The sequence below is a fragment of the Equus caballus genome, chromosome 28 (assembly GCF_041296265.1).
Source record: "Equus caballus isolate H_3958 breed thoroughbred chromosome 28, TB-T2T, whole genome shotgun sequence".
Taxonomy (NCBI): domain Eukaryota; kingdom Metazoa; phylum Chordata; class Mammalia; order Perissodactyla; family Equidae; genus Equus; species Equus caballus.
Genome location: NC_091711.1, coordinates 44,693,334 through 44,708,686, shown reverse-complemented (window position 1 = coordinate 44,708,686; position 15,353 = coordinate 44,693,334). Strand labels below are relative to the sequence as shown.

At 44.3% G+C, this 15,353-nt stretch overlaps 1 protein-coding gene across 2 annotated transcripts in view; it reads left to right on the top strand.

Moving 5' to 3' along the window:
• The window catches only part of ARFGAP3 (ADP ribosylation factor GTPase activating protein 3), a 55,458-nt gene that overhangs the window by 23,652 nt on the left and 16,453 nt on the right, over positions 1-15,353 (top strand). The window contains exons 8-12 of one of the 2 annotated variants that reach the window (XM_023631027.2): positions 83-129; positions 763-905; positions 7,971-8,099; positions 8,547-8,669; positions 13,750-13,881. In XM_023631027.2, the coding sequence (XP_023486795.1) occupies positions 83-129; positions 763-905; positions 7,971-8,099; positions 8,547-8,669; positions 13,750-13,881 (574 nt within the window). The remainder of the gene's footprint in view (positions 1-82; positions 130-762; positions 906-7,970; positions 8,100-8,546; positions 8,670-13,749; positions 13,882-15,353) is intronic. The other variant, XM_023631028.2, reaches the window with a different exon arrangement.

Sequence of the window (15,353 nt, the reverse complement as noted above, 5' to 3'; positions counted from 1 at the left end):
TAATATATAGTATCTTAGAATTTTTTAAAGAAAAATTATGTATTTCTATTGGTCTGACTTTCTACTCTTTATTTTTTGACAGAGGTTTCCTCTATCATAAAAAAGAAACCCAGTCAAGCTAAAAAAGGGGTGAGTATTCTGTATAAAATATCAGTAGTTCAGCTCCACAATAGCTGCTGCACTCGAGGAAGCCGCTCTCGTGGTGTTATGTTTGTTTGTTTTGAGCCGTATCATAATAAATGTGGCTTTGATCAAGGGTGTGTGTTTTGATCAATGAGGTGAATGTTATACTTAGTGAGGATTTTCTAGAATCGGTGTTTAACATTCTTCTGTCAATGACAAAGTTCTTAAGACAATCAGCAGAGGCTCCCCGAGTTTCTGTCGTGGTTGCGTTCCTTTAAGCAAGGCCGTCTCTCGAGGTTTGGAGGGTTGTCGTCTGCGGAGCTTTCAGATGCTGTCACTCCTTTGAGAGGCTCCACTCAGGAGGCGGTGCCAGGGCTCGAGTCCTGACTTCGTCACTTACTGGCCGTGTGATCTTGGCCAAGTCCCTCAACTCGTGTGAGCTTCAGGTCCTCCTCTATAAATTGGGAATAAATTATTGTTACGCCAACTTCAGAGTTGTGAGGACTGAGTCAGGGAACAAATGTAAAGTGCTTGTCACAGTGCCCAGCAGGTGATCAAGCTCAGTAAGTGTTACGATTGTCGATTGTCGCAGGAGTCTTCAAACAGTTTGGGTAGAATGTAATCTTATTTATCTTCTAGCTTGGGGCCAAAAAAGGAAGCTTGGGAGCCCAGAAACTGTCAAATACGTGCTTTAATGAAATTGAAAAACAAGCCCAAGCTGTGGATAAAATGAAGGAAACGGAAGACGTTCTGGCCAGGGCGGCGCCTAACGAAGAATCAATGTAAGTTTAATCTAGTTGTAGTGATACGTTTTTAGTCAATAAAGCTGTTAATTAATCAACTCTGAGATTTGCTTTCCAAATGCCCTTTATTTTTACATGTGTGTGAGGAGGGTAATGCAAAATTTAGTTTTATGAAAACTAATAACGTATTGACGTGTAGATTGAAAGAGAGACTACTGGCAAGGGGAGAGCAGCAACAATTTCTGGTTGAAGTTGTGAGGGCAGGATTGGGATGGTGTCAATGAGAAGAGAAAGACAGAAATGTGTCAGGAGGTATTTTCGCATGAAAGATGCTCAACATCGTTAGTCATTAGGGAAATGCATATCAAAACCACAAGGAGGTACCACTTCACTCAAGAAGACAGACAATGACAAGTGTTGACAAGAATGCAGAGAAATTGGAACCCTCATATATTACTGGCGGCAATGTAAAAAGTTAAACATAGTGTTACCACATGACCCAGCAATTCCATCCCTCAGTGTATACTCAGAGAAATGAAAACACACATCCACACAAAAGCTTGTACAGGAGTGTCCATAGCAGCATTAATTCCTGTAGCCAAAGAGGAGAAACAGCAACCCAAATGCTCATAAACTGATGATTAGATCAACAAAAGGTGGTATAGCCATACAATGGACTATTACTCAGCCATAAAAAGGAGTATGGTACTGATACTGCTACGACATAGATAAATCTTGCAAAGTTTGTGCTAAGAAAGAAGGGGGTCACAAAAGACCACATATTGTATGATTCCGTATACATATGTTAAATTTCCAAAATAACCAAATCCTCAGAGACAGAAAGCAGACTAGTGATTGCCAGGGGCTAGGGGAGGGGCAGGAGGGAAGGGGGAGTGACGCTAATGGGTATGGGGTTTCTTTTTGGGGTTATGAAAGTTTCTGGAATTATATAGTGGTGATGATGGCGTGATCTGTGAATATACTAAACACCGTGGAATTGTACACTTTAAAAGGGTGAATTTTATGGTGTGTGAATTATATCCCAATGATGAAAAAGTATTTGTAACCTGAAGCCCCATTGGACTTAGCGACTAAATTCTAAATATATGATGGAAGGCTATAGGCATGGTGGTATCTCCAGAGGTTTTGAGCCTGGATCCTGAAGGGGTCTCAGAGTCAGATTGGCACAGAAGAGAGGGAGAAAAAGAAAGTGAAGAAGAAGGAATTAAGACGCCTGTACTGGGCGACCTGCCTGGATTGGAGAAGCTGAGTGATAACGTGGAGCGCCTTGCCGTCAGGCTGGTAGTTTTACAGTTTATCCGAGAGGCAGAAAGAGCTCCTTAAGGAGTGCTGTGGGGAAGGGCGTATTTCGGAAGGTGAGTTTGGTAGTGACAGCCAGGACAGGGAGCATGGGGAAGAAACTGGGAGCCAGGGGGCTGTCAAGAGACTGGTTTTAAGCAGACATTTGAGACTCTTGAGAGGTTTTCCTTTGTGTGGGAAACAAAGGAAATATGGCCCCTGGAGAGTGCTTGTGATTGCGTGTCAGAGGTCATAAGGAGAGAAGCAAGGGAGGGCATGTGACACCGAAAGGAAAGCCACCTGGATCCCTGGTTTTTATGTGTGTTTATTTTGTTTATATGGGTTTTTCTCTTATTTTCATGTCTATTTTATCCGCTTTAGCCTGAGTTACTACGACGGTGTGATGAAGAAAATACTACTGCTTGTTTTCTGAGGTGGTTTTGAGGATTAACGTAGTGAATGCTCCTTCGGGTGCCTCACTCGGTGCCTGGGGCGTAGAGCGCGCTCCATCAATGTGACTTCTTGCTGTTCACACTAACCGTGTGCTGTGCAGACGTGGTCTGGGAAGTGCCCACCGTTCCAAATTCTCTCTCCTTGTCATTTAGCTCACAGAACATAGGGGGCAGCACTACACTGTATTTAGGTTAAATATGGTTTGAAATACTTGATGTAAAATTTATTTTGTTTTCACACATTTCACTTTAATTTCTCTGACTAAGCCCTGGGAAAGGCGGAAGGTTAAATCTGAGTGTTCAGATGGCTCTTCTCGGTGGGCTCAGGTGGGCTCTGTCCAGATTGCTCGTGTGTGAGATTTTCTGAGAGAGCGGGTCAAGTCCAGTGTCTGGTCAGCACAGAGGATGTGGACTGCAGAAAGCACCAGCTCCCTTCCTGCAGGGCCTGTGGACGGAGGGAACGTGTAGATGCCAGAAGGAGCACCAGCCTGTGTCTTTCATCAGGACTGCTTAATACAGCGCAGAAGCGAATCTGCAGGTCATGGAGCGTTTCTGAATTTGATTGGGGAGCCCAGTCTGACAGCTTTCTTGGCCTTGTTCAGAACAGCTGCACCACTGTGCCTTCATCACTGTCCTCCCTCTCAGACCCATCACAGCTCAGTTCCACCAAATGCCTGCTGGGCTGCTCAGCTATGAGAAAGTGCACCTTTTATCCTTAAGATGTGACAGCGTTATTCTTCTCCAAGTTAATTTTTTTAATGGCTGTTGTGGGAGATCAGAATTGACCACCCCAAAATGTGTCTCTTTGTCTCTTTGCTTTGCCTTATTTTTAAGGACAAAAGACTCTGGAAGAAACTTTGACCTTCCCCCTAACTGCCTAAAAGAGATTTAAAATAAAGGCCGTTCCCAGGACAGGCCATCAGCACAGATAACTCTGGGTATCCCATAGGCTGGGAGGGTCCTTGCTAAGCCCACTCTTATCATAGTTCTGTTTACCAAACATTTGCTTCTCCATTTCCATGTGACTTGCCTTCCTCCCCTTTGAAGCCCCCAAACCAACCCCCCAACATCCTCCTTTGTCTTTAGCTGAAGATGGTATTTAAGATGAGAGCTTCTGCTCTTTTGGCAAGCTGCTCAGTTTTCCTGAGTCTCTCCCATGTCTACATGTTATAAAACTTTGTTTGATTTTCTCCTGGTATTCTGTCTCATGTGAATGCCATTCAGAGCCCAGCCAGAAGGACCCAGAGGGTAGAGGAAATGTCTTCCTCCCCTCCACTGTAAATAGAGTTATTTCAGTTCAGTGAACTGTCCGGAGCAGTGTTGTTTCTTGTGTGGTCAGACTGTGAAACTAAACTGTCCGTGCAGTAGCCCCATCCTCGCCTTCTGGCAGTTTCTGGGCCCATCCTCAGGGGTGTCTCTGGGCACAGTTGGGAGGAGGAGGAGGCAGGGCTGCGGCTGGAGCTGCTCCCCTGCCTGGCCTGACTGTCTTGCGGGCTGTCCCTTGAGCTGCTGCTGGGACGGGCCCCGCCTTTCTGAGCAGGAGTCCTGGCTCTGGATTCCCTCAGTGCTGCCAGAGCGTGTTGCAGAAAGCCTGGATGTCAAAGTGCACGCTTTTAACGAGCGACAGACCCACGTCAGATGTCCTCAGAGGGAAAACTTTCCCATCTCATAGCTTTCTAGTAGAACTTGTTCATTCCCACGCCTTCATCTTCTCCAGAAGACTGTTGCTACAGTTATATCTATTTGTGATTTTAAACAGATCTGTTGTTTTCTTATTTCTTTATTTTCTGAGTAATAAAATGGGTCTGCGTGTTGCCTAGGCATTATTCCTTTTCTGTAGGAATAATAGTAAAGAAACCAAACTGTCAGAAACAAAACAAAAAAATCCTGTTGACTCGTTAAAGAAGGAAACAGCAAAAACAAGATTATTGTTTCCTAGTAAGAGATTCTGTTGTCATTCCCTGTTACTACACAGCAATATATTTATATTATTATGGAATTTATATAGTGTCTTTCTTGTGAGGGATTCATGACATTTTACACAATTTTATAAAATAGATGGTAGCTGACGCATCCTGATAAGGGAGGTATATCACTTTTCAGGGCTCTGCCATTTTGTTGCTATCTTAGTAATATAACAAATGCTCTTGTTAGTGCGAATATAGGCATAGGTTTTTATGAAAAATTAAGTATTTATAGCATTTTTAGAAATCTGAGTGTAAGGGACAGTGTTCTAGATGTCTTTTACCCCGTTGGTGCACTATTGGTAACAGGTGTTTGATAAATAGATGCTTGGTGTCTGACTGGTGGTGCAGGAGAAACCGTTGCCCGAGGAATGACTGCTCCATTGTAAATGCTCCCAGAAGCCGGATTACATAGAGAGACACTACGGGAAATTTTCTCATAAACCAAGGAATCGTTTTGCAATTAAGTAACCCCTTCTGAATTTGTCTAGTCATGTGCTGCCTAATGACATTTCGGTCAGTGACGGACCATGTATCCGATGGTGGTCCCATAAGATTAGTACCGTAGAGCCTAGGTGTGCAGGAGGCTGTGCCATCTACATTTGTGTTAGCGCACTCTGGGATGCTTGCACAACAACGAAATCATCTCACGACGCATTTCTCAGAACATGTCCCCATCACCAAGCAACGTGTGACTGTATTTATAAAGTCAAATTTATGTGTATATATATATTTTAAATTATTTTATTAAGGTCATAATAGTTTAGAACATTGTGAAACTTCAGTTGTGCACTATTATTTGTCAGTCACCATACATATGTGCCCCTTTACCCCTTTTGTCCACCCCTTCAACACCCCTCCCCTCTGGTAACCACTGATCTGTTCTCTTTGTCCATGTGTTTATCTTCCAGATATGAGTGAAATCATATGGTGTTTGTCTTTCTCTGGCCTATTTCACTTAACGTCCTACCTTCAAGGTCCATCCATGTTGTTGCAAATGGCACGCTTTTATCTTTTTTTATGGCTGAGTAGTATTCCATTGTCTATATACACCACATCTTCTTTATCCAGTTATCAGTTGATGGGCACTGGGGTTGCTTCCACGTCTTGGCTACTGTGAATAATGCTGCGATGAACATAGGGGTGTGTAAGTCTCTTAGAATTGCTGATTTCAGGTTCTTAGGATAGATACCCAGTAGTGGGACAGCTGGGTCATATGTTATTTCTATTATTAACTTTTTAAGGAATCTCCATACTGTTTTCCATAGTGGCTGCACTGCTTTGCATTCCCACCAGCAGTGTATGAGGGTCCCCTTTTCTCCACATCCTCTCCAGCATTGGTTATTTTTTGTCTTGGTGATTATAACCAAGGTGATATCTCTCATGTAGTTTTGATTTGCATTTCCCTAACGATTAGTGATGTTGAACGTCTTTTCATGTGCCTGTTGGCCATCTGTCTATCTTCTTTGGAAAAATGTCTGTTCATATCCTCTGCCCATTCTTTTTATTGCATTGTTTGTCTTTTTGTTTTTGAGTTGTGTGAGTTCTTTATATATTTTGGAGATTACCCCTTGTTGGATATATGATTTGCAAGTGTTTTCCCCCAGTTGGTGGGTTGTCTTTTCATTTTGTTCCTGATTTCCTTTGCCCTGCAGAAGTCTGTAGTCTGATGAAGTCCCACTTGTTTATTTTTTCTTTTGTTTCCCTTGGACATGGTATTTGAAAAGATCCTTCTAAGACTAATGTCAAAGAGTGTACTGTCTATATCTTCTTCTGGAGGTTTTATGGTTTCATATCGAACCTTCAAGTTTTTAATCCATGTTGAGTTAATTTTTGTGTATGGTCTACTTAAGAGAATGGTCTACTTTCATTCTTTTGCATGTGGCTATCCAATTTTCTCAACTCCATTTATTGAAGAGACTTTCCTTTCTCTATTGTATATTCTTGGCTCTTTTGTTGAAGATTAGCTGTCCATAGATGTGTGGTTTTGTTTCTGGGCTTTCAATTCTGTTGCATTGATCTGTGTGTGTTTTTGTACCAGTACCATGCTGTTTTGATTACTGTAGCTTTGTAGTATATTTTGAAGTCAGGGTTGTGGTGCCTCCAACTTTATTGTTTTTTCTCAGGATTGCTTTAGCTATTTGGGGTCTTTTTTTGCCCCATATGAATTTTATGATTCTTTGTTCTATTTATGTGAAGAATGTCATTGGGGTTCTGGTTGGGATTGCATTGAATCTGCAGATTGCTTTAAGTAGCATGGACATTTTAACTACGTATATTCTTGCAATCCATGTGCATGGAATCTCTTTCCATTTCTTTATGTCCTCATCGATTTCTTTCAATAGTGTCTTATAGTTTTCATTATATACGTCTTTCACCTCCTTGGTTAAATTTATTCCTAGATTTTTTGTTGCAGTTGTAAATGAGATTGTATTCTTGAGTTCTCTTTCTGTTAGTTCATTATTAGAGTATAGAAATGCAACTGATTTTTGTAAGTTGTGTACTCTGCAACTTTGCTATCGTTGTTGATGATTTCTAATAGTTTTCTAATGGATTCTTTAGGGTTTTCTATACATGGAATCGTGTCATCTGCAAACAGTGGGAGTCTCACTTCTTCCTTGCCAATTTGGATTCCTTTTTAATTTCTTTTTCTTATCTAATTGCTCTGGCCAAAACTCCCAGTACTGTGTCAAATAGGAGTGGCAAGAGTGGACACCCTTGTCTTGTTCCTGTTCTCAGAGGGATGGCTTTCAATTTTTCCCTGTTAAATGTGATGTTGGCTGTGGGTTTGTCATATATGGCCTATATTATGTTGAGGTAATTTCCTTCTATACCCATTTTATTCAAAATTTTTTATCATAAATGGATGTTGGATCTTTTCAAATGCTTTCTCTGAATCTATTGAGATGATCATGGGATTTTATCCTCATTTTGTTAGTCAAATTTATATATTTTTTAAATCTTAAACCAGAGCAAACCAATGAGACTAACCTTGTACTTTTGATATGTAGTGTGGAAGTATAATAAAATATTAGTCCAACTGAGAAATTCTGCTTTTTACCCTCCTATATAGAAGTAATTTTGGTGTACATTGTTATTACATAATAGGTAGTGTAAATTATCATTATGTGATAATAGGTCATATAAACTAGAACAGTAATGTAAGTTCATCAGCAATCAAAAAGTGGCTGGAAACTCATTCAGATTTTCTTGAGCATCTACTCAAAAAAAGGCCTTTAGGCAAAAATGCCAGCTTTCCTTCACAATTGTTAATTATGGAAAGAAGCACGAAGCTAAAAGTATGAGTGACATGTTTGATTCTGCTGAGTATTTTAACTTAAGAACACAGAATTCAAGCTAAATTAAGGAGCGTTTGGTTCTCCTGGCAGTGTTTCATCATTACGATTAGCCTATAAGGATCTTGAAATTCAAATGAAGAAAGACGAAAAGATGAACGTGAGTGGCAAGAAAAAGGTGGACTCGGAGAGGCTCGGCATGGGCTTCGGGAGCAGCAGGAGGTGTGTGAGACGCCGCGTCTGGAGTTCGGGATGTGAACCAGTTTGCTAATCGTGAATGGATTTTCCTTGTTAATTCAACTTTAGAAGTATTTTCTCATTATTCCTTCCTTTCTTCAATTGTTTGCTTTACTCTACTATTCAGTATAGCATGAAAAATTCCAAATTTGATTCTTAGAAAAAAGGAAATAAGTGTGACTTGTCATTAAGTGGGTGCCATAAACATGACTGATATATGTGACTGTTTTGTGTAATTAGTTACAGTCCTCACTAAGGGGCAGTATTTTTCAATGATTATACCAAAAAAAATGTTTTTATTACTCATGTGTTTAACCCCACTAATAAATTTATTTTTGTTGAGGGTATGGATTAAAAATTCATTCTTTCGTGAACACAAGTGTCTTCATGAACTAACGTAATTTTTTTCCATTTATTCTCTGTTTCCTCAAGTGGTATTTCACATTCAGTGACTTCAGATATGCAGACCATTGAACAGGAAACGCCAATCATAGCAAAACCAAGAACGAAGTATAACGATGACAATGATGATTCCTACTTTACTTCCAGCTCGAGGTAACTGTCAGAAATCAGCTGTAAAGTGTTGTGATGAAAAGCAGTGATTGGTATGCACTTACTAGTTTGTTTGCATTAGGAGCAAATAAAAATCAGTTTACTTCATTGTTTTTAAAAGCTTTGGCTGGAGTCAAGGGTGTCCTTTGGGAAAAAATTGGGGAAAACTTTCGTAAGTGGACAGTGTTTGCTAATATTAAAATATTTGATAATGTAATCAGCAACCAAGAGTTAAAATTAGAGGTAGGAAATTTGTGTTTATCTAAAACGTGAAACTCGAGGAAGAGGCAAAATCCTGAAGGTATCGTGAGTTGTTTAGTCTTATTCCAGCAGTTGGAATATCTCACAGCTGTGCCTCCAGCAGATTCTTTTGTTCCAGAATACCAGCTTCTGGAGTCTCAGCTGGCAGGATATAACATTAAATAAATGCTATTTGTGTGCATGTGTTTGTTAATGAAAAACTCTTGCACTCAGCGGGCTTCCAGGATGAAGCCTCGGCCACTGTCCGTCAGCATGCACCGTCTGATTGGGACAAATTGCCTACCTCCGGGGGGAAGCTGACCATGGAGAGGGCATGGTTCAGGTTGAAGTGGGCTGCCAGAGCGGGGAGTACAACTCACTTTGTGAGGTTTTGAATCAACTCGCTTTGTGAGGTTCCTCCAAAAGCCTGACCAGCACAGGGAGAGGCCTGCTGAAAAGGCACCCAGCAAACCCGGGCTGTTCCTCGAGGTGGGCACCGGCCGAGAAGCGGAGGGGAAGCATGCAGGCCCAGGAGCCCCAAGGCCTGGACTGAAGCGTGCTGTGCCACTGAGTAGCTGTGTGACCTTGGCCAAGTTATTTAACCTCTCTGGGCTGCAGCTTCCTCATCTGTAAGTTAGGGATCCCTGCAGTATCTACCTCACAGGGTCGTGTGAGGGTTGAATGGTAATACAAACAGACTGTGTGAATAGTGCGTGACGATTACTAATGTTCTGTTCAGCTTATTATCATGTAGAAACTCAATTCAAGGACATGTGACTCCATCTAAATGATTAATTCTTATTTGGTAACTTCAGTTAACCCTGTCGAGGGCCACCTTCAAGTTTGGCGTTTGGGGAAATCGAATGTGTGCCTTCAGAGGAGGGCGGTGCTCCCGAGGAAGCTCCCTCCCTCACGTCTCAAAGGGCGTTACTGTTGTCTGGCAATTACACGGGCTTGACGAGTTTCCATATATATAGCACATATATTTCATGTTTGTCGCAGACATAAATATGTGTTAACTATTAACTAGAATCTAATTGTGGAATTATATATTCTCCTATCAAAGTTCATAGGTAAGAAATTGTATACAGAAAACTGTCCTTAAAAAATTCTAGCATAGCTTCAAATTATTTCAAGCCCAGATATTTTACCAAAAAAAAGCTAGCAGTTTCGTGGCGTTCCCCGTTAGTGCTTTCAGAGACAGGGATGGTTTTCATCGGCCTCTGGTGAAGAGCCGGTGCAGCACACCAGCTTTCAGTTTACTCAGAGAGAACTCCGAAATCATGCCTTTTAAAAGCGCGTAAGTACGTTTTTTACGGGATGAACTAACTTGGCTTTAGAGCGGCGTGCACGTCAGATCGCTCAGAGATGCGCCGTCGGGGCGGGGCTGAGTGAGCTCGGGCGGCGGTCCGCGTGCGCCTGCTCGGCTTCTCCACCGCAGCTTTCCGCTCGTTGCACCGCTCGGTAGCATCTCCCGAAGATGAGATCGTGGGAGAGTGGAGAAGAGAAATCTTAAGCTAAGTCAGTACTGCTGTTTGGTAGCAGAGTGGCAAAGAGAAACGCCACAGGTGAGGTCACCCACAGAACGGGCCCTGAGAAACTTCCGCGGCGCCGCCTCCAGGTCCCCGCGAGCCCCCGTGGCCCGATGGCCTCCTGCAGGCTCCTCCTCCTCCGAAAGCTTAGAAGAGGTGGCCCTCCGGCCTTCGTCGCTGTGAGGTGATGATTTCTGGTTTGAAACCTGGGGGCAGGTGGTGCTTTGATGCAGACCACACGTCCTGGATTCCTGCCAGAGGCCTCGGGGCGCCGTTTATCCACCCCCTGCCCGTGGTCTGACGGGAGCTTCAGGGCCTCTCCGGGTCCTCCTGGGCCCCAGCCACCAGGAGGAGGACAAGGGTGCTCTTAGTACTCTGGCAACTGAGGGGACGTAGACAGGGTGTCTCGGAAAGCAAGCCTCTTAGTTCCGTGAAGAGCTCTCGTGGCTTCCAAATGGTTCATTAGCCCATTAGAACTTGAATATTATGAATTATGAAAGAGTGCCGTTTCTATTAAGAGTAAGATCAGCCATATCTTTGGGTTTTTGTTTTATCGAGATCCATTTTTTCAGGATATAAACAATGTAATTATATTGAGTACAAAATAATGAAACGAACAGTTTGCTCAGCCTTATAAAGTCAGCGTGGGCTTGAGTGGAACAGACAGTTGTCTCTGGCTGTAAATCACACGTGCGATGTCTGGGTGCTCTTATTAAAGGATTTTAAGGGGTGTTTTCAGGGTTGGATGAAGACAGAGTGAAAGGGCCCAAATAAGAGTGAAAAGCATTGAGAGCTGGAATCTAGAAATCAAAACATGAGAAAGTCGATCCAGATTCGGAGGTCAGGGCCGTCGGTTGTTTCTGCAGAAAGGCAAGTGCGCTGCGGCCCCGAGCCGGTCGTTCCCCCCATCCTCCCACCGGGCTGCTGGCAGCCTGGCCGAGCGTCTCCTGCCCCCCGGCAAGTTGCTGCGTGCCTGCTGCACTGGTGGGGGCACAGGGAGCCTTGGGGGAGAAGGTCGGAAGACGAACAACCCCGCTGCCTCCCCGCCCTGGCACGTAGAATGCGCCGAACAGGCTCGTGCTGCTAGTAGGATCCTAGCAGAATCCTATCCTGGTTTTAGAATCGTCTGGTCATTTTTTTTTAAACCCAATGCCCGTGTGTTCCAGGAGAAGCCCCTTTGGCTTATATAAGTGAGAACATGTCCTTAAATCCACAAAGTCCTAAGTGCCAGTACCTCAGCGCTGTGAAGAGCCTGAAAGTCCCGAACACCCCTTGTCCAGTGCTCGCTCCCCTCTGAGTGCCTCCCGGGGCCGTGCAGCCCCCTCTCCCTCCTCCTCCTCCTCCTCAGGGCAACCGTTCAGGCCATGGGCAGCTCCGTGAGAAACGCTGCCTCCTCCGTTACGTCTCCTGGGTGTCTGAGCCGGATCAGCCAGCCTCGTGAGGTCAGGGACTGACCTGCCTCCTTGCCTGGCCTCACCCCACAGAGTGCCTGGCCCCTCATAGTGCTTATTAAGTGTCATGTCATTTAAATTCCTCGTGAATAGGTCGTAGGTCTTTTGCTTGGGCCCTCACAAATAAGTGCCTGAAATACTTGAAGATAGCTTTCCAGGCCAACATGCGTCCCGCAGCTTTCAAACCTTCTTCCCTGATGCAACTGCAGGCCTTGTCGTCATCCTGGTCTCTTCTCTCAACAGGGGCCAGTTGTCTCTGTTCCTCCAAGCAGAGCCTGTACCTCATCTGCTCAGCCACTGGGAGAGCGTGGTCAGTTTCTAGCTGAAATCCAGACACGCTCTGAACGCTGCGTGTTTTCCTTCCCGGGGAGAGAAGTCCCGTGTAACGAGATTTGTTCTTAATGACCTCCCTGCCAGAGAAGGCAGAAGCCACATTTGGAAATTCGGCTTTTTCTCTGTTGTCCATGTAAAGTCACACCATCTGCTTCACACGGCAGGCTTATCCCTCCTCCCTTTGGTTTTCTGCCAGGAAAAGTATATTTGTTCTTAGCAGTTTTCCCTCCAAATCTCAGCTCCTCTGGGGCCCTGGTCTGTTTGTTCTTGCAGGTTCCTGCTGCCCTCTCATATTCATCTTTGACTGCAGGCCCCTCTACGCCAGGCTTTCCAACTTTGAACGACTCCCGTGACACTGGGCCTGGTGCTCACCGTGTTTGCTCTGTGCTTCCGGTCTTACTCTCTGCAGAAAGCCTGGGGGGCATTTTTGAAAGCCCTGCACTGTGTTCCATCATCCTTCCTTTCCTAAGACCTAAGCCGTGGGATCTGCCTCTTTCTTCCGAACTTCTTGAACCCCACCTTTGACAGGAGCATCTGGCCAGGCTTTTTCCACCCTAAGCTGTCATGAATTCTGAGCTGGCACGGTCACCTCTTACTAATGCTCCGGCACATCCACTTCATCTATCAGTCTCTGTCCTGTTCCGGCAAAGCCTGCCGCTCTTGCTCAGAGATTTTCCTCTCACCACCAGGACTGAGAGCTGCCGTTGAATTTTGCTCTCTGAGTGATGCCCTGCTCAGTGATGCTCGGCTAATGAAAGTATAAACCGACCCAGAAGGCCAGCATCTCCTCTGAGGTGCTTAGAGATCAAGTTCACTTCGAGCTCCAGACTGAAAGAGCATCTGCAGGGTGGTACAGTGGCCCATGATCCAAGCTTCGGCTCTGACTCCAGGAGGAGGCTAGTCAGCATCGTTTCTGTTAAGTGGTGGGCACTGTTAGGAATGGTGCCTTATACACATGGCGGAGATTGCCAACAAGGAGCTCCTCAGATGGGGTTGGTTCTCCAGGCCCAGCAGCATTATTTGTGGCTACCTAACTAGGCAGAACTGGACATGAAGAAAATGAAATATGTAACCTATAGTGGGTAGTACTCAAAGATGTCCCGTGCTGTTCAGACAAGCCAGGTTATGCTGCAGTGACAAACATCCCCCCAGATCTTAAGGGCTTAACATGACGATGGTTTATTTCTTATTCATAAAAGTCAGCTGAGGAGACAGGTGATTGTCCAGATTCCCTGTCCTCCCGGTGGCACCTTGATTGTCCAGTGGACTCACCTGCCTGAGGCTGCAGTGCTTGGGAAGCGCGACTTCCATGCCACAAGGGAAGAGAGGGCTGGGCGAGCGGAGCACGGGTACTTTAAAGGCCTTGGAAATGACTCTCCTCGTGCCTGCTCCTGTTGCATCGGCCAGATTGAGTCACGTGGCTGCCCCCAACTTCAGGGCAGCTGGGAAATGTAGTCGCCGTGTGCCCCGCGTGGGTGGATACCAGTAAGGTCCTCCAGAGTCACTGTTGTGCTCTTTCTTATACAGGTACTTTGACGAGCCGATGGAGTTGAAGAGCAGTTCTTTTTCTAGCTGGGATGACAATTCAAGTTCCTATTGGAAAAAAGAGACCATCAAAGATGCGGACACAATTCTGAAAAGCACAGGCTATTCAGACAGGTATGCACAGCAAAACAGTGGGATTGTAAAGAGTGAATCCGTGCATCTGGGAAATTCTCTGAAGACTAGTAAATGATTTTGTTCTACTATTTCAAGTATACTCTTTGTATCCTGGTCTGTTTTCTGACCTTACCGTTCTGCCTTGCCCAGAAGGCCGTGTAAGTGGCGTCATGCAGTACCTGGCCTCCTTGACTTTTCACAGCACATTCGAGACTCACTCGTGCTGTTTTATTGATTACTCTTTATTGCTGTTTGTTTATCCATTCACCTGTTGAAGAACCGTCTCTGGTTTTTGGCGATTATGAATGGAGGACTGTATAATTTATTGTCCAAACCAGGGAACTGTGGAGCGCGCGAGGGGACAACAGGTGTGCCCTGGGCTTGTCCTAGGTAGCTGGAACATGCGGTCGTCCTGCTCGTCCTGTTTGTACCCTGCGTGATGTGGAGCAGGGTCTTATGTGCACTACCAAGAATGTGCTCAGTATCTGCTAATTGACCCATGGAACTGAAGAGGTAATAATAGGCCTATTTTGAGTAGGAAAATTCCTTCAAGTGTTGTGTGGTTTGGATATTTATTCGTTTTTTTATTAGAATTTTCAGGCTTTTTAAAGTGGCCTGAAATCCTTTTATAAAACCGCTGCTGTAGGCTTTTTAAAAAGTAAAATGGCGCAAGTTTCCATTATAAATGAGAGACACATTTGCCTAAACCTCAAATTAGTTTAACCTGTTTTGACCGCTTTGTTTTTGTTTTTGTTTTTGTGCTGAGAACACTTGAGCTCTGCTCTCTCAGCAATGTCAAGTGTCCAGTGCAGGATTGTTAATGACAGCCAGCCTGCTCTGCGTTGGAGCCCCAGGACTTAATCATCTTACAAGTGAGGGTTTGTACCCTCTGACCAAAATCTGCCCCTTTCCCCGACCCCCCAGCCCCTGGGAACCAACATTCTACTCTCTTTCTATGAGTTCAACTTTTTTTTTTTAATTTTGGTTTCCATATGTAAATGAGATCATACAGCATTTGCCTTTCTCTATCTGGCTTATTTCACTCAGCATAACGTCTTCCAGGTTCCTCCATGTCATCACAAATGGCAGGATAGCCTTCTTTTTTGTGGCTGAATAATATTCCATTGTGTTTACATACCACACTTTCTTTATCCTTTCATCCACTGAGAAACCCATGGGTTTCTCGGCTATTGTGAATAATGCTGCGACCAACATGGGAGTGTACATATCTCTTCAAGATACTGATTTTGTTTCCCTCAGATATGTACCTAGAAGTGGGATGGCTCGATATATGGTAGTTCTGTCTTTAGTTTTCTGAGGAACCTCCATGCTGTTCCCAGTGGCTGCACCAGTTTGCATTCGCACCAGCAGTGCACAGGGCTCAGTCCTCACCAAAGGTTACCTCGTGTCGTTTTGAGAATAGTGGTCCTAACAGGTGTGAGGCGGTATCTCATTGTGATTTTGATTTGCCT